The sequence below is a fragment of the Haemorhous mexicanus genome, chromosome 8 (assembly GCF_027477595.1).
Source record: "Haemorhous mexicanus isolate bHaeMex1 chromosome 8, bHaeMex1.pri, whole genome shotgun sequence".
In the NCBI taxonomy this organism is placed as follows: Eukaryota; Metazoa; Chordata; class Aves; order Passeriformes; family Fringillidae; genus Haemorhous; species Haemorhous mexicanus.
The window spans coordinates 21,389,139-21,412,305 of record NC_082348.1 but is presented as its reverse complement, the minus strand read 5'-3'; the positions used below and the strand labels follow the sequence as shown (position 1 = coordinate 21,412,305).

At 40.2% G+C, this 23,167-nt stretch overlaps 2 protein-coding genes across 6 annotated transcripts in view; both read left to right on the top strand.

Annotated features, from left to right (window-relative positions):
- Positions 1-211: 211 nt before the first annotated feature.
- Positions 212-3,501, top strand: ATP5MC3 (ATP synthase membrane subunit c locus 3). The gene is made up of 5 exons (XM_059853161.1): positions 212-308; positions 390-467; positions 1,453-1,530; positions 1,881-2,074; positions 3,258-3,501. Exons 2-5 carry the CDS (start codon positions 429-431, stop codon positions 3,370-3,372), a joined length of 426 nt encoding a protein of 141 aa, XP_059709144.1. The 5' UTR covers positions 212-308; positions 390-428; the 3' UTR covers positions 3,373-3,501.
- Positions 3,502-7,362: 3,861 nt separating this feature from the next.
- Positions 7,363-23,167, top strand: part of ATF2 (activating transcription factor 2) — a 48,230-nt gene continuing 32,425 nt past the window's right edge. For 3 of the 5 annotated variants that reach the window (XM_059853160.1, XM_059853158.1, XM_059853155.1), the window contains exons 1-8: positions 7,363-7,444; positions 11,090-11,120; positions 15,974-16,019; positions 16,450-16,524; positions 17,136-17,205; positions 18,700-18,796; positions 20,471-20,589; positions 21,651-21,779. In XM_059853160.1, the coding sequence (XP_059709143.1) occupies positions 17,158-17,205; positions 18,700-18,796; positions 20,471-20,589; positions 21,651-21,779 (393 nt within the window). In that variant the 5' untranslated portion in view covers positions 7,363-7,444; positions 11,090-11,120; positions 15,974-16,019; positions 16,450-16,524; positions 17,136-17,157. Of the gene's footprint in view, positions 7,445-7,583; positions 7,720-11,089; positions 11,121-15,973; positions 16,020-16,449; positions 16,525-17,135; positions 17,206-18,699; positions 18,797-20,470; positions 20,590-21,650; positions 21,780-23,167 lie in introns of those variants that run through there. The other 2 variants (XM_059853157.1, XM_059853156.1) reach the window with 2 other exon arrangements.

The window sequence follows — 23,167 nt, the reverse complement described above, 5'->3', positions numbered from 1 at the left end:
GCGCCGGGGACACCGACACGGACACCGACACTGACACTGACACTGACACCGCCCTCGGCAGCGCCGCCATCACGGTGCCGCCCTCACGGCCGAACCGCCCCGCGCGCGGCGGGCGCACTGCGGCTGCGCGGAGAAGAGGCAGGCAGGCAGGCAGGCAGGCGCGCGCGCGCGCCGCGCCCCCCGCCGCCGCCAATGGCGCCGGCACAAAGTGACCTTGGCCGCGCTCCGCCTCTTCCGCCGCCCGGCCCCGCCGCGCCTGCGCACAGCCGGCCCAGCCCGCCCGTCGGCCCGAGCGCGGCACCGCAGCGGTGAGAGCCGCCCCACTCCCGCCATCCGCGCCCATCGCCGTCCCCGCCAGCCGCACCCTCACCCTCTCCCTCTCTCCGCAGAGACGCCGGATCCTGAGCCCCGGGACGCCACCAGCTAAAATGTTCGCCTGCGCCAAGCTCGCCACCTCGCCCTCCCTGGTGAGTGGGGGTGCGCGGGGGGTGGCTGCGCTTTGTCACCGGCCCCGTCCGTGTCGGCGGCGGGGTCGGTCACGGCCGCGGGACGATCGCGGGTCGGGCGGGCCGCCGAGCCCCGCGGCAGCGCCCTGGGACGGGCCCGTACCGAGCGCTGCCCGCCCGAGAGCGAAGGAGTGGGGGTGGGGGTCGGGCAGACTGCGGCAGGGCCGCGTTCTCCTTCCTGCCTCCTTGGCGCGGCCGGGGCCCGGTGCCAAGGTGAGGGGCCTTCGCACACGAGCGGCGAAGGAGGGGGAGGTCAGCGCAGCCGACAGCTCCTGGGCCTACTGCGCTCCGTGCCTCGCTGTAGGTCAAACTCCAGCCTGTTGCTTGGGCTGTGCAAGGCCGGAATTCTTTGTCCTTGCGAAGATAAAAGACTGTCCCGCATGAAAATGCCCTCTCTGGCCTGCAGAAGGTCTCATTTTGCATGGTCCAGGCCCAGGTTTCCCCTGCAGGAAGAGCTTAGTGCAAGAGCCGATATGACCTTAGACTGCTGGGAGCCCAAGGACACATGCAGGCCGCTTGTGAAAAAGGATTCATTCATTTGTGCCTCGCTAAATTTAAAAGTCTAGATTACATCTGTGCATTTAACAACTTCGAAAATCATTTTGATGGCTTTTATTTGTTCATTTCAAAACGTGTTTCACTGCTTCGTGGTCGGTCGGGGTTTTTTGTCGCTGTTTTGCTCTATTTTCTTTCAGCATAATGCGTGTATATGTTCACTGAATGGTGTGGCTGTTTACTATACATCTTCTGAAAACGGTGCTGTTAGATTGCATGGCAGTGCTTGCTTCTGTATCGTTCATTGTATATCCAGCTGTTCAGAGATTGCTGTCTTTCAAGGAAGACAAATGGCTTAGTAGTTAATAGTCTTACTACCTTACAGACTATTGCATGGAACAGCTGTGATCAAAAGTTTCATCTTTTTACAGTTTTTTCCCTCCTCTTACAGATCCGTGCTGGATCAAGAATCTTGTACAGACCAATTTCGGCATCTGTGTTGTCTAGGCCAGAGGTCAAGAATGGAGAGGTACCTTATAAACAAAATTCTGTATCTTCCTAAATTACCTGGTGAGCCTAAATGTCCTCAACCTAGAGTTCACTTGTACTAACTTAATACCTGTAGTGTGAAACTTGCTTTAAGTCAAACACCTAATAATACTTGTTGCTGTCTTGCTCCTTCCCCTGAGAACTCTTTCACATTTAAAGTTGATACTTTCAGGTGGAACAGGTAACATTCTGAAGTTTATGACTTAACAGTCTCATCACTCTGAAGAATAAGTAGACATTGGATCTAATACAACTTTTAAAACTGCATGCTAACACTATCACATGGTCTTTTGTCTGAATATAATGTTTTCTTATGTTTTGTTTTCTTAGGGCAAGTCAACAGTTATCGGGGCCCAAAATACTGTCTCCCAGCTAGCACTTAGGGAATTCCAGACTAGTGCTATCAGCAGGGACATTGACACTGCTGCCAAATTCATTGGTGCTGGTGCAGCCACAGTAGGTGTGGCTGGTTCTGGTGCTGGAATTGGAACAGTCTTCGGTAGTCTAATCATTGGTTATGCCAGGTAATCAATCTCTCTCTTTAAAAACTATTTAGTTGTATGCAGATGTATCTTGAGACAGCTGAACTGTAGAAATAATGGCACTGTAATAAATTCTGTTAATGATTACTGTTACTGACACACATGGCTGAAGAGAATCTTATGAAACTCTACCATATTCATCAGGATGGCTCTGTTGCTATATTCAGAACTTTGTACACTCTTCCTGGAGGAAAGCCATGAAAGAAATTGCATCATTAGACTTGGTTGGTCTTTTGGGCACTGAAGTCCAGTGTTTGGGCATTCAGTTCCAGAACTGAAATAAAAATCCAGCCTGTATCTTTCCCCATGTAAGAGGAAAAGTCCTAAATAGTCTTCACAGTCAGAATCATTGTTTAGGAATGGATGTTTTCTAACACATTCAGCTTTGCATCTCAGAATATGCAGTTATTTTAGCAAATGAGTTGTCATTCCTTTTAGAAATCTGAAGGGGGCAAGGGTGAGGATTTTGTAGTAGGGATGAACTTTCAGGTAATTTTACAACATTCCTATAATAGAAGTAGTTCACATGACGGAAGAGCAGAACTGATACAGGCATAAAAGAGATTTCATGTTCTTCACTACTTTTTCAACCAATTAAGTCTTAACTTCTTAATAAAGATTTTTAAGCCTTTTTGAAGAGAAGGAAGCTCCCTTTCCACTTGAAGAAACAAGTGTTTTCACTTCAAAATTAATATATCAAGTTTTAAATTTGGCATGAACATGTCAATAAGTGGTTGTAGAACATTGCTACTTAGTTTTATATTGGAGATTTTCTCCTCTCACTTCTTGAAGGCATATTCATTGCAGTTTTGCAACAAACTGCTGCAACTTTTTTGTTTTTTGTTTTTTCCTATTCTTAAATGGTTTCAGTTCCTGTATTTGCCTTGAGAGCTTGTTAAAACATGATACACATGAAATTCCTTGGGAGTATGATTCTCATAGATGTGAAATTATTTCACAGATGTGAAATAAATTTCTTAATCAGACCTGAGTCTAGTCTTAACTGCCAACTAATTTGTCTCAGTGAAATCCTTGCAAAAAAGTTGCTTGGATTTATTGGATTTTCCTGTTAGAGAATCTGTAGCAAGGAACTACAGGGTTAAACTGCATGAAAAACATCTTAAATGTAAGGATAAAAAGGACTTACACCTTCTCTTTCTTTTAGAAATCCTTCTCTGAAGCAGCAGCTGTTCTCATATGCTATCCTGGGATTCGCCCTGTCTGAAGCTATGGGTCTCTTCTGTCTGATGGTTGCTTTCTTGATCCTGTTTGCCATGTGAATGGAGATCTGCCTGTAACATTGGCATTGGAATGTAACTGCATTTTATGGGACTCCCAAAATGTTGGTGTCATGGAAATTGATGCTATTTCCAAAGTCATTTCATTAAAGATAACAACTTTAACTGTCACCTTGTTGCCTTCATTTTTTGTCTTTCTCACTAGGGTATCTGGAAGATGACATTTTGTAATACAGTCTCTATGGATTGCTTCTGATAATGACATATTGCATAGCACTCTTCCAGTCAAACATTTTATTTATTAAAATTAATGTGGCATATACTTAAAAGATCAAAGGATGCACAGATTAGGTGTGCAAGGCTGTACTGTTGGCCTTGTTCCTTCACTTGTGTTTTTGTTTTTCCCTAAGCAAGCTGACACACACACACTGGCACCTCTTGATAGACAGAGCCAAATAGAAATCCATGAAGGTGGTAGGACACTTCGTATCAGTTTTCAAGTACACCAAATACTTTGATTACCATGGTAGGTTTTCCACTTGGATCTGAGCCGTGTCGCCATTGAGCTAAATAAGCAACCACTTTAGTATGGTCCAAGGCATTTAGTTGTGATACGTGGACATTCTATTTTATTTAGTTACTGCATTTTTGGCATCACCTAATTTAAAGACAGAGCTTCCAGCTTTCCAATTTTGTACTCAGCCTTGCATTATCTCACACATCCTTTGAAGAGCACTAGGATTAAAGCATTTTGGTTAAAAAATAGCTGCAGTATCTACCTTCGCTTCTCTTGTAGCACTCTAAATGGATTTATGGTGTTATCTATTCTTAGAGGAAAGCACTGTGTGCTACTATACTTCTGGTGGGGGGCTTGACAGCATCTCAAACCTTATCCAGAATACTAAATAATCTGATCATATAACAAAAAAAAAAAAAAAAGCTGAACTTTGTGAGAATGTAAGACAAGCTTGTTAAATGTTTTGTCATCTTGCTGTTAAGTAATTACTGAATTAAATATAGGAATTTCTATTGGAGGAAATGGAGAAATGATTAATGACTCAGATAAGTGTAAGGTGTGGGTAAGATTTTGTTTTAATCTGAATTAAAAAGCACCAAGTGGGTATTCAAAGAGATATGGTTTAGTGGACTTTGGTCGACTTTAGTTTGTGGTGGATTTGCTGTGTTAACCGTTGGACTTAATGATCTTAAAGGTCTAAAACACCTTTCCTTAAAGGTGTTTCCCAACCCAATGATTGTAGAATTTGTGTAGAAATTCTAGAACCTAGCATGAGAAATAACTTCCCCCACATGTTCTTAGTAGAAAACAGTAATCTTTAATACAGAGAATGTTCTTTTATATATGTGAATTTCAGAAGTGTAGAATATGAAGCAAGTTAGTAGCTTTAAAACAATATTAGTAGTGTCTTACATGAGTAGGTCAGGAAGTAGGGGTTTTGAGGAGTGAGGGGGTAGGAGATGAAGCATCTTGCAGGTATCTTCCATGTTGTTTGTGCTTATGCAGTGGTGATTTTAGGGATTTGCTATTACCTGTTTTTGGAAGCCATTGATTTGCAAAGCTGCCAGTGCATTTGTCCTGGCTGAAAGGTATTCTAAATTCCATCTGTGCATTGCTGTCATGGTAGGTGGTGAACATTTTTCTCTTCTTTCAGTACAGCAGGGATCTCTACAGCCATTTGAGATGGCAATCTGTATTTCCTAAAATCAAGGACAGTCCAGTGGACTAGCTTATTCAAGCTTCAGGTATCACTGGGATTTGGCCAAACAGCCATCTTCAGATTTGTCTTGGTCAAGTCCAGCTCCAACTCTGCTAATTGGACTTAAGAATTTGTTTGCATATGAAATGTTTCTGCTGAGTTGTAATGGTGTTTGGTGCAGATAGAATGACCTGGCTGAATTACTGCTCTGTAACTTCACTAAGAAATCCACCTGAGTCACTGTGAATTATTTGAATCAGGTTTGAGTAATGAGTTTTGGATTTACATCCCATCTTTTACCACCCTTTCAGCATGAACCCTTTTTCTTGTGATCAGCCTTGCCTAAAAGGCAGTGGACATCTTGGGTGATCCTAAATGTGGATATGAAGGTTGTTTTAGTAGTAGCATCTCCCCAAGCTTTTTGCCTTTTAACTCACTCTTAGACTGGTGAGCATGGGCCAAACTCAGGCAGAGTGGCTGTTTAGTTACAGCAGTTGTGCAGGAATCAGATCTGTGTTCTACACATAAAGATTAATCGAGGGCTTTCAAAGCAAGGCAACAAACCTTCACACAGAGGATTAGCCTCCTTATGGGCAATAAGGGGCTTAGAGTTAGTGAGTGACGGGCAGATACTGAAGGTGAACATGGAATCCCTTTCCAACAGAGCTCACTTGGTCAATTTGAGTGGTCTGACAGAGAGTACCCTCACTTTTCCTAAAATGCTCACAAAAGTAACAATTTTAAATGTGTAAAAGATTTACTTTTTTTCTTACAAAAAAACACCAACCCAGTCTCTTTGCCTTAATAGGGCAGCAAGACCAAGGTCTCTTGATCTTTCTGTAAGAGTTTCCATCAATAAATCTTCCTGTAGGTCAAAGAAACCAAACTTAAGTTTCATGACGTGTTACTGTAGGCTTTACTTCCCTGAAACCTTTTTCAGTTTCTTCTGACATGGACCATGCTGAACTCAGAGATGGTCAGCTCATGAAAATTTGTCTTGTAGGTTCTCCAGATTGAAAGACTGACTGTTCATGTTTCATTGTTGAAGATGAAGCCAGCTAAACCCAGCTAAACCTCTGAAATAGCCATGTTATTTGAATGGAAAATGAAGGAAATGTTAAAGTTAGCAATTATGCTCTTAAGTTACTGCTGTAGGTAAAAGTTATTCACCCCATGCTGCAGGTAAAATGGAACATCCTGCTGCTGTTTTTTCCCCTTTTCCTGCTTTCCTTGTCTTTGATTTTTGCATCAATTTCACACTGAAGAAAGACAAAGGGAGTTCAGTTTTTTAGTCCAGGCTTAGGACTGCTGCTGCTATGTAATGGTGAAGCTAAACCATCAAAAAATAATTGTTTCCAATACAGACCTTAGTTGCTCTCTGAAGAAAGATCTCTATTTCTCTCTTCTGCATGTACAGTTGAGTTCTTGCAACATGCTACTTTAAAGAATAATTCCACCTTTAAGTAAACGGTGTACTTAAATGCAGCATTTTCTATCCTGCCATATCTTAAAAACTTTGCAGAAGTGCTGTACAGTGCCCACCAAAACCATATACAAGAAATGAAACATACCATATTGTCTTTTGCAAGTTCAGAGAAACTCAGCCAAAATGTATCTTACTGGAATTGATACTACTTTTTTTGAAGTACCTTATTGTTATGGCCTTGCACTCTCAGATCAGTCTCAGAGCAAGATCAGATGATGCACATGCACAGAATTAAAGCCCCATATGTGATTCAGAGTACACACTAGCTTGGCAACACACAGTGTTGCCATATAAGGTTATGGTACTTTAACGAATCCGAAATTGTTTTAGTTTCTCCCGTGTAAAATATAGGCATTTGCCATTATTCTACAGTGCTGCAGCATTTTTGATACATTAACCAAGGTGAATGTTTAGCACACCCAGGGCTTCAGGCACACACCTCGCTCCTGCCCTGACAGCGGATGTGGTGAGGGGAATCTCGCCAGTCCAGGGCTTTGGAGCGCTGATTATTCCAGAAGTTGGATGTGACAGGCGCATGAAGACTTGCCGCTGAGCGAAGCCTTGCAGTGGTTTATTCACTACGTGGTGCCTGCTGTCCTCAGCTGCCGGCCCTCCTGCAGATCCCGCCGCAGAGGACGGGCACCTCATGCTGAGCTCCCCTCCGCCACGACCGCACCAATCCTGCCGCAGCAAGCGAGCGGTGCCCGCAGTACCGAGGGCGGCCATGCCAGGGTCCGGCCACGCCAGGGCCCGGCCGGGGTCGCTGTGGGGAGCGGGGACCGGCCCCGGCCCCGCCCCCGCGCCGCGTGACCGCCCCGCCCCGCCCCGCGGAGGTGTCAGCGCGGCTCTCGCGAGAGGTGACGGAAGCCCGCGGGGGACCCGGCCTTTAATGTGCGGTCCGGCCGCGTTCCGGGTGAGTTTGTAAACACGGCCCGGCCCGGCTCGGCCCGGCGCGGCGGCTCCTCCTCCCTCCGCGCTGCGGCGGCGCCGGGCGGGCGGGGGCGGGGGCGGCGGGGCGGGAGCGGCACGGCGCGGCAGTGGGCGGGGGATGCCCGGGAGGCAGTAACATGGCGCCGCCGCTCCTCTCCGCGGCAGCCCCCTCCCCCAGCGCGGCCTGCGGCTCCCGCCGCCCCTAGAGCGGGGCGGGGCGGCCCGGCCGGCGCCGCGGACACCGGTACCCGCCCGGAGGTAGGGCCTGGCGGGCGGCCCGGGGCGCGGGGCGGCGAGGCGAGCGGGTGGGTGGGTGACGGCGGCTGCGGCGTGTCCGGGAGCGGGTGCCCCGCGGGGGCATCGCCGGCAGCCGCCCCGGGCCCGGCCCGCGGCGTGGAGGGCGGGAGGAGGGGGCAGCCGGGCCTCGCCTTTCCGCCTCGCCTCTGCTCCAAGGAGGCCTCCGACTGCATCCATCTTCGGCTCTGAAGGAGAACTTGGTCCGTGCCGGTGCGGAGAAGGGTGCGGGTGTGGGGGATGCCGGGCGGGGAGATAAGAACGGCTCTTCTGCACCAGGTGTTGGCCTGCTGGTGTCTGGCCGTGGAGCTGAACCTCCTGGACCAGTTGCCTCGTTGACTTTGCCTGTTATTGTGCGTAGTGCCTCTCGAGTTGTCAAATAAAAGGTCTCTGAAGCTTTCACGTGAAAAAACATGCCACGGACCCTCAATAGGTGATAGCTGCACAGTGTTTGAGCCACAAATGTTTTATGTCAAGACGTAACGTCATGTTTAGAGTTAGGGGAAATGTGTGCTGCCATGTTGCTTCTGCAGTCTTACTCATTCTACAGCGGTTTTGCGTCCCTGGTTTTGGAGGGAGATCCATTAGTGTGTTTGTATGGCCTGTTCATGCGCTCTATGTCCCTCACTTGCTTTTCGTTCTGTTGCTTTCTCCCAGAGGTGTTCGTCTTCCAGTAGTGATACTGTCATCCGTTTTCTTGTGCTGAAATGAGAAATTTGAATAATCTGAACATTCTGAATTATCCCCTACTTTCCAAACAGTGACCACAAACATGGCTGAAATGTATTTTATTTACCACCTTTTAAAACAGTGGTTTTGTTTTCTGTTTGACATATTTTACTCATGGCAGTGAATGTCACATCTGCATTTCTTGCTGAGCGTAAAGCCGGGTGAGAGGTAATAAAAATAAATGTTCTGCAGTTTGGGTCATAAGACTGCTAGTTCTGGTTAGATGTTAAATTCAGCACGAGCTGATAGGATCAGAGCAGTCCTTGTGGTTCTGGTCTTCTGCAGGTGTTCCAGGTGGAATTTCTTCAGCCATCCACTGAAACAGGTTGCTGTCTGTTAATGGACCTCATTTCAGAGGGACAAACTGTAGTTCAGTTTGGCATTCCCTTGAATTAACTCTGAAGTGTTTATAATTATGCAATCCTGAATCAAGTCCTGTTAAAAAACTAAACAATAATTTTGTCAGGGACTGGTTGTTATATAGTGCCTCAAAAGAATTGTCAAATAACGAGACCTTGATGTGTACATAGAGTGAAGCAGCTCTTTTAAAAATCCATTAGGATTTTATGTTTCAATACTGACATTGTATGCTAATGCTTAATCAAGTAGTTGAGCTTTTGATCTTCTTTACAATGTAGTTGATATTTCTACCCTGACTTGAATTCTAGAGACATGAATATGTTTGATAGGTCTTTTTCCAGAAACTTCTAGACTATGCAGTATCTAATATAAGATACTTTCAGATCTTAAATTTCATCATACGTACTTTTATTAGTAATCTTGCTTTTCATGCTGCTTTCCTTTTGTGACCATGTTGAACAGCATGAACTATGGTATTATTTTCATTCTTGTTTCATTAAATTTTGAATGGGCCTAGTGCTAAAAATTCCTTTTCTGTCATCAGCTTTTTTTTCTTCTACTCTTAATTAACTTAAACTTACAAATTTACATTTTTACCTCCGTGAAGATTTCCTAACTCAAAGTTATTTATAGCATCAACATTCTTAATGGTTTCTTGACATAGTCTTGAGTGTCTGTATAAAAATTATGCATTTTCTATTTTCAAAGGAGCAAATGTGATTCAATACTTTTAACTCATTTTTTAATATTGAATAGATTTTGGGTTACCATTGTTCTGCATAATGGAACTGTACTTTTTTAACATATAACATGCACTCTAAGGAGGCTTTGGATATAGTTAGTTACAAAAATATTAGTCAATATTTAATAATTATGCAATAAATGCTTTTTTTTTCACATTTATGCTGTATTGTTTTCAGCTTTGTTCAGTGTCAGCTTCAGTTCAGCCTGAGAACTTTTCCATTAGCTTCACTTCAGATAAGAGCTTTGCTTCAGCAAGGCATTCCAAGCAATATATTATGTTTCCTTCCTAGGTAAATCCAGTGGTCATTTATATAAATGCTTACAGGAAAGAAAAAGATCATTCTGTTTTAATGAGCAAAAGGAATCCTGTCGTGAGATATTTGATATATTTAAAGATTTTTAGAATTAAATTCTTAATTAATTTGATTTTAGACTTCAGGGATGCAATCTAAGAAAATGTGAAAAGCAAGTAACTTTTTGGTAAGCTTGGTTTTTAATTTTTGTTGAAACAAGTGTAGAAAAGTGAGGTTGGATTTGTAATGTTTGTTAGGTTGAAGATGTTCAAACCTAGGTAAATGAACTGGGGAAAGCAAGGCCTAGTGTCTCTGTAAGCAAATTGTGAGAAGGTGGGAGGAATATTAACCCCTCTATATTTCTTTTATGGGCTTCATTGACATTTTGTGTATCTACAAGAGCTGTATTCACACAGCCTGAATTTTTAGTAAGTTAAAGAAAGATCAGGGGTGTCCCTGAAAAATACTTCAGCTAGGGAGTTGAATTAGAAGCCACAGTGTTCAGCCAGCAGGAGATGTTAAGGCTAAGGACCTTCCTTTATGCCATTAGTGCTCTCTGTTTGCCAGAAATGTATCTTCTTGTGGAGGAAGCCACTCCTGCAGCTGAAGGAATTAAATTGCTTTGTTTCTGTGTTTGTGACTATCTGTCCAACTGGCTGTCTTGTTCTTATTGGAACTTGTTAAGTTGATCATCCCTTCTTTTGTCTTCAAGTCAGTCATCTTTTCTTCTTGTCCAGATATGCTGTCCTTTATAGAATTTAGACAAGTGGTGGAAGGTGTGGAATTAACTTTAGACATCAGATATTAGCAGTTAACCACTACTATCAGAAAAAAGTGCCTAACATTTGACTTTTTAAAAGGAAAAAATTGAGCCTTGTGCTAGCAGCGTAATGTGAGGAGGGAGCTCCTGTTTTTCTGTTTGCCAGCCATTGGTATTTATGAACTTTAAATATTCTAGATTAGGGTTTATAGTTTTCTTGCAGGATCTACAAGGTTACTTTCTGCCAATCCCACTTTCATTATGAGGAGGAATGTTTTAAATTTTCGGGTTGTATCTCCTCCATTTCCTTCATTGTTCAATTTTATTTTTAGGACTGTCAAATTCAACAGTATTGCACAAATACAGTCAATCACTTCTGGAAGTGCCCTGAAATGGTCAAGTATTAATTACACTGGTTTTGCTTCACCTTTCTTCTTTTCCTTTATAGGAAACAGAAAATATAGCTCCAGTCCCTCTAGGTAAGTAGAACACTTTGTTTTAAAATACAAATTACTTTTTTTCAAATGTATGTCCCGTCTTAAGTGGTGTATTCTACCTACTAACTTCTGATTTTTACTGAAATCACAACTTGCAAATCTACATGTGTAGAAATTTGTGGAAATAAAGATAGACTCTTTAAATGTGGGAGGTGATTAAAATTCATGATGCGAATGCTGTATGTAAGTGTTGAAAGTATAAAGACAGTGTTCATTTTGATTTTGGTTATTTGTTTGGTTGCATGAAAAAGCCACCTCTTAAACATGAGGTGTTTAAATTTAGAAAATAAAAATAGCTACCCACCCCCCCCATCTAAAGACACCTTGGAAGGAGCTAAGCAAAACACTAAATTCAGCTCTCCAGGTAACCATTAGGAGAATGTTGCTCTTTATTGTGGCAAATATGTTCCATTCAATTTACCTTGAATAAGTATGTACTCTTAAGTAAAACTCTTAAAAGTTGATAAAAGTTAAAATTTTTGACCTGGTTCTTTTTATGCTTCAGTTTCCTATTATAAAATGAAGCTTTAAAGTAAAGTCTTACATTACCTAAAGTAGTTACATGCTACAATGAGATCAACAGAGAAGTTGAGTAAGAGTTAATAATTCTCTATACAGTAAGGCTTTGTATCTTGCAGTCAAAGGGGGCACAATCCCAGATCCAATGTAATGAATAAAAGGAAATGTTTCCTAGACATGGCTGGTCTTGAGGAAATGCAAACATCCGTAGGAAAAGGCATCAGTGGTGCTGTAACATAAGCACTTGGTAGTGTTTGGACTCAGAGCAGACCATGCTGATGGGCTACTGTAATTCTGGCTTGTTTCAATGGCCTGATACAGTTTTTGTCCATCTCATCTTTTTCAAACCACAGTGTACAGATGTTTCTTGGGTTGGAGCCTCATGCAAGTGGTCAGTGTAGCTGCAGGGTTTGGGTGTGCTTCTCACATAGACAGTAGGAGATAAATCAGCTACTGCTGTAGCTGCAGACTGACAGATTGTCCTCTGTGGACTGTCCAGTTTAGGAGGGTGACACACTTGTGAGAATATGCATCTTGGCCTGAAGAAGAATGCTGTCCTTCAAAAGTTTTACAGTTTTGGTTTGTTCGTGGGGTTATATGTGTTCATAGCTGTCTTTTCTGTGCTCAGGTCTGGCAGTTTTCTTCTGTGCTGTTTGTGTCAGCCCTGATGTTACAGGAGGGCAGCCTCTGTATTGCTACAGTGCTTAAAATAATGAATCACAGGGTAGGAGTGCACAGCCTGTGAGCAGCTCTGTGCATGGATGTCTTTTCACACACACCTTGCTTTCTACAGGTCAAGTAGAGGCTTTAGCTGCAAGTCTGAGCAGTCTTCAGTAGGTACACGTGAATAATTAGTTTTCTCAGTAAATTTAAAGAAGTTTTTCAAGGACTATTGATACATATACATTTTAAACAGCTGCTTAAATGTTCAGGAGAAGAATTTTGAAACAAAGTGTCAGTTGTATTTTCCATGCTCCTGTATGTAGACAATTAAGAGAAATCAGAAGAATCTTTGCCACTTAAATAAGCCAACAAGACATGGCTTAAGTCAGTGTAGGCTTCTATTCTTTGTGAGATTGTCTTCTGAAAGGTTTTGGAAGCAAGCCTTGGACTATGTAGTAATAGTTTCCACCAAGTGTACCCAAGGTGTTTAATTAAAATCTTATGGAAATATGCAGATAATTGTTGAAGCTATTTTTGTAGCACATTTAGATACATATTAATGTGACATTTTATGGAGACATTTTTATTTTTTAAATAAGCACATTGCCTTTATATATTATAAATTATTTGGAAACTCATTTTTATTTCTCCATATTAGATATATTTTAAAGATGGATATATACTTATTTGTATAGTTTACTGTACTGTTTACATTCCAAACATCATGAAAGAGGCTTGCTACATTTTAAATAGGCATGATGTGAGTGTATTTTACTTCTATGTTGAAAGTAGAGAGCAAACTCCAAAAAAGTGAGATTATTAGTGTGGTTTTAGTACTGAAGGTGATTATACTTTAAAGATTATTTCACGTTTTTCTTGTGTTTAGCTCTGATGCTGTTACTGTGTGACTGGAGTTCTGCATATGGATTTCTTTATGCTACTGAAAGGAAAGTAGAGATTGAAGCTTACAGAAGCAAGTTGTGGTTCAGTTGACTGTAGTAAGAATCATTTCACTGGATGTTCATTTTATCTGAAGAGATGAGTTAAGGCTGGAGTTTCACATTGATATTGGATTCCTGCAGGAACTGTCTTTTTTCTCTGGGACAAGGTGTTAGCTGTTACCTAGGTAACAGTCCAGGGTGACTCTAATTCCCCTCTAGGGACAGGGTTGTCACTTCATGTATTATATTTCTCATTTGGCTGGGTGAGTAGCATTTTTGTCAAGAAGGCATCAAAGTTGCTGTTTCGGTTTTCAGGGGAAAGGTATTTTCTAAATTTTCTTACTGTGATGTTCTCACTTTGAGCAGTCAGTCTACAACCCAGAGAGACTCCTTTGAAATTAGAGTGGCAATTACCAACATTTTTTCCTGAAAATTTGCCTTCTCTGTGTTAGCTTTGTTATGCCTGTCAGGCAACATGCGATCCAGAAGGAAAAGAGGATGCAAAAGATGGAGTTTCTGTGTATTTTGTAGCATCAACAGGTTTTTTACCACTCAGAGCCTTCTAAAGGTGTCAGAATATTAGTCAAGTTTGGATTGTTCATTGCAATTGTTCACCTCTGTTCCTTGCTGTGATATCTTTATGGTATGCTTTAAATTTCAGAGTTATCTTGGATTGCACAGATTTTTATCCAGTCAGATTTTGAATTTCTGCAAGGCTGAGATTCCACAGCCCTGCTTGACAGCCTGTTCCAGTGTTGTGGAATTATTTTTTTTTAATGCTGTGTTTTCCTCTTCCTGTACTCTTGCTCCTAACTTTCTTGGTGTGTGTCATGAATGTTGCGTCTCAATCCTTTTATTATACTCTGCTGAAAGTCTGGATCTGACTTTTCTATATCAATACATTAGATAGTTTATGACAGCAAGCACATTCTTAGTGCTCCTTCTCCATTCTGAACCAACTTTGCTTCCTCTTGTTATGTAATAGTCCAGCTTCCTTACTGTTTTGATGGGGCCCCAGATGTTTTCTCTCCAAATCAGCTGTATTGAGGGGCTCAACACTGGATTTGACACTTCAGCTGTAGTGTTAGAGTGCCAGACAAAGCACAGTAATCACTTCCTTCATCTCATTGCTGTGCCTTTGATAATTCATCCCGGTAGCCTCTTGTCTTTCAGTGCTGCAAGTGACATGATACTGAATCATGTTGGGTTTGTTGTCCACCAGGAGTTACAGGTTCTGCCCCTAAGCTGCTTGACAGGCAGCTGCCCCTCAGCCTCCACTGTTGCATGGAGTTATTTTGTTCTAAAGTGCAAGCCTTGCAACTCTTTGTAACAGGTAAATACAATTCTTACCAATTTGGCTGCACTAACGAATTTGAGCCCTTTGTTTTCCCGTCCTGTCAGATCCAGTTTCTGTTTAGATTTAAAATGTCCAAGGTCTTGCTTAGAATGCAAGTGAACTTCTTTTAGGTGCAAAAATCTCAGTGCTTCAGCATAATTTTTTTTCCTCAGACATTATCCAGAATTTCTTTACAAGGGATTACCTCACAAAATTCCATGTGGCCTGCAGTCAAATAATGTTACAAAGATGAGGAAATTAATTTATCTCCAACTTTTTTCCAGTAAGTTTGCCAGAAGGACGGTGCTGCTTTTCTTTTTCACAAGGATTGATGTTTTACTTCTATATCAGGCATTCAGAATTCACAGGCTTCACAAACTAAGACATAGAACCAGATAAGAACTTCACATGCAAATACAAGATTTGGTAATATTCCTTGAAAAGAGAAAGTGAACAGACCTAAAAAATTTACATCTTCTCACCTACAAAAAATACTGACAGCATGGAGGGAGCTGATTTTGTGGCCGAAACTGCATCTCTCAGAGACTGACAACAAGACATAGTAACAGAGTGGAAAAAAAAATGTCCTACATCCACTTCAATTAATCAAAAGTTTCTTCCACCATTAGATATTTCTGATATGGGTATTACTTGTCTATTCATAATACTCATCCATATGTCTGTATTGGCATATGGTGGCATATGTAGCCATTAAATAAGTGTACAGTGCCCTGTGGTGACAGGTTCAGAAAAACAAATTCCTCTTGAGATCGAAACAAGAGTAACTCTGTTAGTTTGAGCCTGCATTTGAAGAAATGAGATTGTTGCATGGCTGAAGAATACTGGGATAGCTGTTAACTCTTGAAGTTCCACATGTTGTAAGGCTATACTCCTAAAGTGTCATGGATAAGGACCTTATTTCTTACCCTGTAGCCTTAGTTATGAGTATTCAGACTTGCCCATAATTTTGTTAATATTCCTTATTAGTGAAAGTACCAAGTTCACAGTTTGAACAGTTAAGTACTTAATTCCTTCAGAAACTTGAGACAGGTTATGAACTCTTTGGAGACAGTGGAACAGTCTTCATCTCTGATTTGCTTTGGCATCCTTTCTTTGGGATGTAAATGTTTCCCTGAGCTGTCAGTGCCAAAGACTGAAGTTTCTGGCAGCCATTCATTTCTCTTGGCTTCTGATCTCAGGTCAGTATCCCCATTCCTTGAAACATGTATATTTAGCAGTGACAGTTTAGAATCTCCTGCATGCCATGTTTTTCTTTCTTTGCTGTTGGGTGGACATTACCAAGGACGCTGGGATCTTCTTCTCTTTGAAGGATTATCCAAAAAAGTCTCTACACAGTGTTTTTTTTTACTGTACAGGTACATCCAGAAGGATCAGATACTGTATTCCCTACAGATCTCTGAGGTAATAAGTCTGAAATTATTTGCTTATGCTTACTTGCTCTGTATTGTATCTAGTGCCCAGATGTGTACCAGAAGTTTACATTCTTAGGATGGTTAGACAGCTTGAGAATCCTTGCAACTTTACATGACCAGTGTGCAGGGGATGACATGGGTTTATTCTGCCTATGATCTTTAATCATAAAAACATCTTTATTCACCTTTATTTGCTTCATCAATCTAAATAGTATTCAGAACTAACACTGTTAGTTCTCCATACAAATACTAATTTAAAGATGAATGTATTTCCTCCAAGGCAAAGCACAACTGATTAGAGGATGTATTGAAGTAAACTATTTATTTGAAAAACTGTTGTGTTTCATGGGTGAATAGTGGACATTTTATCATTCATTATTATAGTTTTAGCATGCATAGTAATTAATATCTTCTTTTAGTTACAGTTCATTGCCATGAAAAGGAGGATATGATAGTTTGCCCTATGAAACAGGTTTATATGTGAAATCTGGCAGGTATGTGTATTAGTATGTGGGGTGAGTATGCAAAATAGCACCAAATATCATTAATACCTTACTTCTTTCTTAAGTATTTTTAGCTTGTCAGTAATTAAGAAGCTGAAACATTACTAAAATACATGTTTTTGTAATTAAATTAATAACAGTTTACACATAGGGCTGTGTGCCAACTTTTGAACTTTAAATAAGGGTTGTGAAAAGGCTGAAGAATGAACACTACTTCTTCATCTGTTGGCACCAGAACCTTGACTGTGTGCTGTTGTCTGCTGCTTTGATCTCTTTTTAACTGAGAATTGGATCATTATTACAATGTATTTGATTTCAGTGACAAGTTGTTCTTACTGTGTTGTCAGATACTTTTTGCAGTTCGTCATGTTACATGTGAACTTGTGGATTTCTACTTGAGGTGTACATTCGGAAACTGCTGTGGTGGATTTTGTGTAGCTTCCTGTCAGCTTGAAATCCATTCTCTGAATCATGGGTATTTAGAATATTACTATAATCAGAAGGCAGTAATTCTTGCCCATAGAATATTAAAATAGCTTGTTGATGTATTGATAATTTGTTGCATTGTTTGTAAAATTTGTTACATTCTAATTTTAATACAGGTAGCACAACGACCTGTGGAATATGAGTGATGACAAACCCTTTTTATGTACTGCCCCTGGATGTGGCCAGGTAATGGTCTGAACTGAAGTTATTGGCATTGTTCAAATAAAAGTAAAGCAGTGAAATGTATTTTTAGAGATTGAAGAAAAGGGGCTTATGATAATTGCTACTAAGTATTTATATTTTGCTGAAAAGCAAGAGCTTATAGCATGTGGGTCTACACCAGCCCATGATTCCAGGGAAGGTGAAGAGAGAAGTTCATGTCCCAGATGCCAGCTTCGTGCTGGAGAGCAGAGAGAGGGAGTCAGGCCTGGACTTTGTCTTCCCTCTGGAAGGGCTGGTCCACCACTTAGTGAGGACAGAAAGACAGACTTAAGTCTCTTGGCGTGATAGAATGCAGAAATTTCTTGTTTATGCTTTATGCAGAGATAAGGTGCAAGAGTTATGGAGAGCTGGGCATGATGAACTCTGGGCAGTAAAGTTCTAAGGAAAAAAAAAGTCTCTTGCTTGTTTCACCCTGTCTTACAGTGATCTTGAATTTATATTTTCCCTCACAGTTCCACATGCACATGTCCTTTCTCATGGAAATATTCTGAATTACTGTACTCTGAGGTGAATTCAGTTTATAAATTAGTTCCTGAAAAGTGATTCTTAGCATGGATCTCTTATATGTGGAGTGACTTAAATTAGTGAGACATAACCAGAAGCATAAATTGGAGCTCAAATGTTCACAAGGAAAATTGAGAATTTCAATGTTTTGTGTAAAATGTGTTCTTTTTAGGAAAGCTGTATCTTGGGAAACATTTTCTTAGATTATGTCAATTGAAACTCTAACTTCACCCACAATTACAGATGCATAGCAAATTAGTGAAAAATAAACAAATAGTGAAAGTAAGAATATATCTTTTACAGCACTTAGTTTGTCTGCTTACTGCTCTTTTTATAGCACATACCCCAAATACTGGGGAGAGTATAGATGAAATGAGCAAACCTGAGAGGTTTTTAAAATGCTGGTAAGGTATAGTTAGTTCACAGCATTTCAGTTGTCTGGCATTGTTCTAGTGTTGCCTATTGTTTTATGTAGTAAATTGTCAGGGGCAGAAGCTGTAGTATTTTATTTCATTTTATCTTTACGCTGTTAAATGCAGTGAAGTTTGTGATTACAGATCAATTCTCATTAATGTGGTAATACACACAATGCAGTAATCAAGTAGTGATGATCAATTGCTAGACATTGTCAAGATCCATTAATACAGCAAATGGCTGTTTGCTGATGGTTGATGGAGGCTGCAGCACTCTGAAATGTTATCTTGGGCTTTTGATGAATGCATGTACTTATACTGCAATTTCCCTGGTATGTTTAGTTACTATGAACATAATTCGAGTTTTATAATGTTTCTGCTTGGTGCTGTTGACCAAGGAACAAGATATATCTGCCTTAGAGGGTTGTACTTTAACACAGTAATGGTAGTTTTACATGTTGTAAAAATTGCTTTCTGTGGAATGGCATTTGTTGTGTTCAGTCTCCCAATTACAACTGTTTCTTAAAACTTCCTGCTGCAGCGTTTTACCAATGAGGATCATTTGGCTGTCCATAAACACAAACATGAGATGACACTGAAATTTGGGCCAGCTCGTAATGACAGTGTCATTGTGGCTGGTAAGTATACACTTGTATTAAGTTTGTTCACTTTTCTGCTGGAATGGGCTTGTGCTTTATGCATTTTCTGTACATAATGCATAGATTCACATTAAGAGAATGTGATACATTTTCTGCACTAAACTTGTCTGCAGTGTGTGCTTAGGCAGTGTTTTTTTACATAATGCATATCAGAATTTGAAGCCAGTATTATTCTCCATAAGTTACTTTTATTCGTATCTGATATGTAATCCAAATATTTTAAAATTATCAATACTTATATAATTGATTTAATTATATAAGCATTTAATAAAAACATGCTAATAAAGAATACTCCTAAGAGGATCTGTAACTAAATTAAACTGTATTTCAGTTTTTATTATTCATTGATAATACTTGTCTCTTAAATTTTAAAATACGTAGGATCTTTTACATATCATGGTGATATTAGAAGAATGAATCAGAGATTATTCTTCCAATGGGATAGTAAAAGAAAGATCAAATCTTTTGTTTTCATTTTGGCTTAAATTCAAAATACTTTATTCCTACCTCTGAATTCATGTTATACCCTTAGTAATTACAACTTTTGTCCAAGATCAGAAGTAATCACCAATGGGTGATTGACTGCATTATACATTTGAGAATTTTTGAATGATAGCATGTGCATACTTAGCATGTGCTAACTATGCTGAAGTTACAGTCAGTCTGGGGTTTTTTCAGTGGTGGAGCAGCCTAGATGAAGTTCAGAAAGACTTTCAGACATTTTATGGTTTTTTTTCCCTTGTACATTGCTAATTTGTTACAATGAGCAGGTTAAAAAAATATTGCTCCAAAATATTGCTCCTAAACTAGCAATTTAAAATTTTAAAATTCTGGATGTGCTCCTTGTCAATTACACCACAAGAAAAGGGACCTTTCAAGTAATCAGGTGTTTAAAAGAGATGAAACCATGTGAGTGTCTCTGTGCGGCCACATTCCAGTGTAGGAATTGTTGTAGACATCAGGCTTAATAAGTCCACACAGTCATGCCACTTCACAGTATTTTAAATGCAAGTAACTTTGTGGCAAGTGTAGTTAATTTTGACCTGATAATAACAGTGAAATAAGACAAATTTATATACTGACAGGAGCTTTATTTAAAGATGTTTTTGAAACTACTTCATGGGATAGTCACCCAGATGCTAGAAGTCTTATGATTCCAGGTTGATCCAGAGGCATCTTCGGAGTCAATACAATCTTGTGCACAGTCACACTTTGCTTTAGAAGTTCTTGCACTTGAAGTAACCACTAATGTTGTCAGATTAGGAAAGGAAGCAAACTGGCTTTGAGCTGTGCGCTTCTCTCATTTGTTTTCTAATTGAAAGCCTTCATGTAGTCCTTATCTCTGTTTGCAGATAGAGTCTGCTTGCTCATTGAAGTGTTCTGCTGTGCTCCCTGTGGTTCGTGGCCACAAAAGAAATGCTGTGGTTCCCTGCTAGATCGTCAGGGTGGTTTGCAGGCTCCGGGTGCTTGTCTCCAGCAGGTGGAGTTTGCCTGCCAGCTGTCTCCCTGCAGGGCAGAATTCAGCCCGAGGGATCCCAGCCACCTCCTCCCCTCTTTCTGTTTGTTTATATTCTGAAAATTATTTAGGACAAGTAGGCTCATAAATGGTATTGTAAAAATAAAATTGTGGGGGTTTTATGCGCTTCTTTTCAGATCAGACACCAACACCAACTCGATTCTTGAAGAACTGTGAAGAAGTGGGCTTATTTAATGAATTAGCAAGTCCTTTTGAAAATGAGTTTAAAAAGGCTTCTGAAGATGACATTAAGAAAGTATGTTCAAAACATTTTTTTTCTCAGAGCTTCCACTTTTTTTAATATCAGAAATTCCACTGACAAAGCAAACTTTGGATTTATATATTGCCTTCTAAACTATACTGATAATCATGTTAGCTGCTTATATGTGTTATATGTAGAGAATACAAATCTGTGATTACTCTTCTAAAGTTTAGTTTGCTGGATTAATTTTTCATATTTAGCATTGATAATGGGACACCTTGTCCTAATCATGTAAGTATCTAGTGTATATCTGTTGAAGTTGACCACTAGTTTTGATTGAAATTTCCTGAGGTCCTGAATAAGCAAAAAAGGAGTCTGAAAAGTAAAGTTTTTAGCAGAAAGAAAAAACACACATGAAAACAATAGTATGTGAACACGAATAATTTTGATTAGGAATTTAATTGAGAAAAAAGCATTTGGAAAAACTTCTTTGGGGGAAGTTTCTTCCAAAAGTATTTGGATAGCAGACTAGACAGGAATATAGGCTTTCAAATCTATAGTATTGTTTTAAGTACTTTTGTAGCTCAATTTCTTTAAGGCATTTTAGATGTCCTGGTGAATTTTACCCATGTAGTAATATAAAATTTGCTTTTTCAATAATTATTAGCTGCAATTAGCTTGAAATTAGTCTATACTAACGTTCTCAAATTGGAAATGTGGTTAGGCTTTTGTGCTTTGTAGCACAAGATATAATAATATACAGAAGGATAATACCTTAATTTAGCTGTAATTTTTTAACTGTAACACAGTCCTTCTGCAGCTACAATTTTCTTATAACCCTTGGAAATGGAAAACTTTAGGAGTGTTTTTAATTCTCAAGAAGAAAATACTTAGTCTGACGTTGGTGTTGAAAGATGTTTGTGTTACTGAAGATTTTTGTTCATGTAGGTGCTGGTAAAATAGCCTTGACTGGTAATGCATCTGCATCAAGACCTTTCAAACATCAGCACCTCTGTCGTGTAATGGGCCGATATTTCTCTTCAGTTATTTATATTTTCTCTCTCAGTTTTGTTTTTTAAACATTGACTAATTTTGTTTTACATTGTTGCTCATAGATGCCTCTAGATCTGTCCCCTCTTGCAACACCAATTATAAGAAATAAAATTGAAGAACCTTCAGTTGTAGAGACAACTCATCAAGATAGTCCTTTACCTCATCCAGAGTCTACCACCAATGATGAAAAGGTCAGAACCTATATTTTTTCTCTTTTTGGAATTTATTTTTCAACTTTCTGATGATCTGTAAATTTATTGTATATGGTGATAGCCATGCTGTAGTTGAAAGCAAGAGAGTTTTCCTTTGCCACATTCCAGTAGATATATAGGTAGCCTGTTCATTTCTTCAGTTAGCTTTGCTTGCTAGGATAATTGCTTCCAGTAAAGCTGGCCATTCAGTAAAGCCAGAAAAGAAATAAAATTTAAGATTTATGCTATCTTAGAAAAGACTAGAAGGGCTCTTTTTTCTTGTTTATGCATCATCATTAGTAGTGATCACTTCAATATGTGACTTGCAGTGTTTTCATCTTGTGGAGTTCTCTTGAAGTACAGAAAATGAAGCAAAATTAGTGAAGTAATTATTTCTAGTCTTCAGTAAATACAAACATTAGGAGCAGAGCATAATAAAGCATAGAGATTGCTCTAGTCTGTTGTTATGTTCCTCTTCAGCAGGCAGTGTGTGTATGAGGGGCTTAAGTGCCTCACTCCCAGGAATCAGCAGGACTCTTTCGGGTCCCAGGTAATTCATGTTGGAAGGGACTGCTGGATTTCCTGGCCCAACATCCTGCTCAAAGCTGGGGCAGCTCCTGAGATCAGACCAAGTTACTGAGCACTTTGCACAGTCTGGTCTTGAAACCTCTCTGAGAGAGAGGCTGCACAGCCTCAGTGCCACCTGCTTCAGTACCAGGTTGTTCCTGTGGGCAGAATGCTTTTCTTTGGATCCAGTCTGAGCCTGTGTTTCAACTCTTACACTGCCAAAGGAACTGCTGTGAGGACAACCTGAAGTGTGCGACAGAAGTTGTAAAGAATTTTAATTCAGATTTGTCCTAAGTTTTTTAAGTTTCATTAGTTAGCAAGGATGAGTAATCATGGTTAATCAAGGCAATCATGCAGTCTCAAAAATAGTAGAAGCATTTTAAAGGACTATATGTAAAGAGCTGCTTGGATTAAGTGAATCATAGTTCAACTCTTTAGTCTTTATTTCAGAGGTTAGTTTATTTTTTTGCTGCAAATACTTATTCCCAGTAACCTAACTTTGGCAGAAGATAGTAATATTATCTTCATACACTCATGGGGCAGTGTCTATTAGCATCATTACAAGTGAAAATTCTATCTCAATGCTTATAAACTTGTCTCAGTGATGATGCAGTTTCGGTGTGTCACTGTGACAGTGCTGCTGCTCAATGCCATTCTCATGTCTGATTGTAGAGGCAAGCTGAGCAAGGCTGAGGGTGCTGCTTGGAGTGTACAGCTCAACGTGACCTGCAGACATTGAGAAATGTGAGCAGAGTGTTGTTCAGTTAGATTTTTGTGTTCTCCTTTTGCAGATGTATTGAAGGAGAGAAGGGATTTTTTTC

Coding starts and splice junctions, on each gene's coding strand:
- ATP5MC3 (XM_059853161.1), top strand. CDS start 429: ATGTTCGCCTGCGCCAAGCTCGCCACCTCGCCCTCCCTG. Junction 468..1,452: donor TCGCCACCTCGCCCTCCCTG/GTGAGTGGGGGT, acceptor CTCCTCTTACAG/ATCCGTGCTGGATCAAGAAT. Junction 2,075..3,257: donor CTAATCATTGGTTATGCCAG/GTAATCAATCTC, acceptor TCTTTCTTTTAG/AAATCCTTCTCTGAAGCAGC.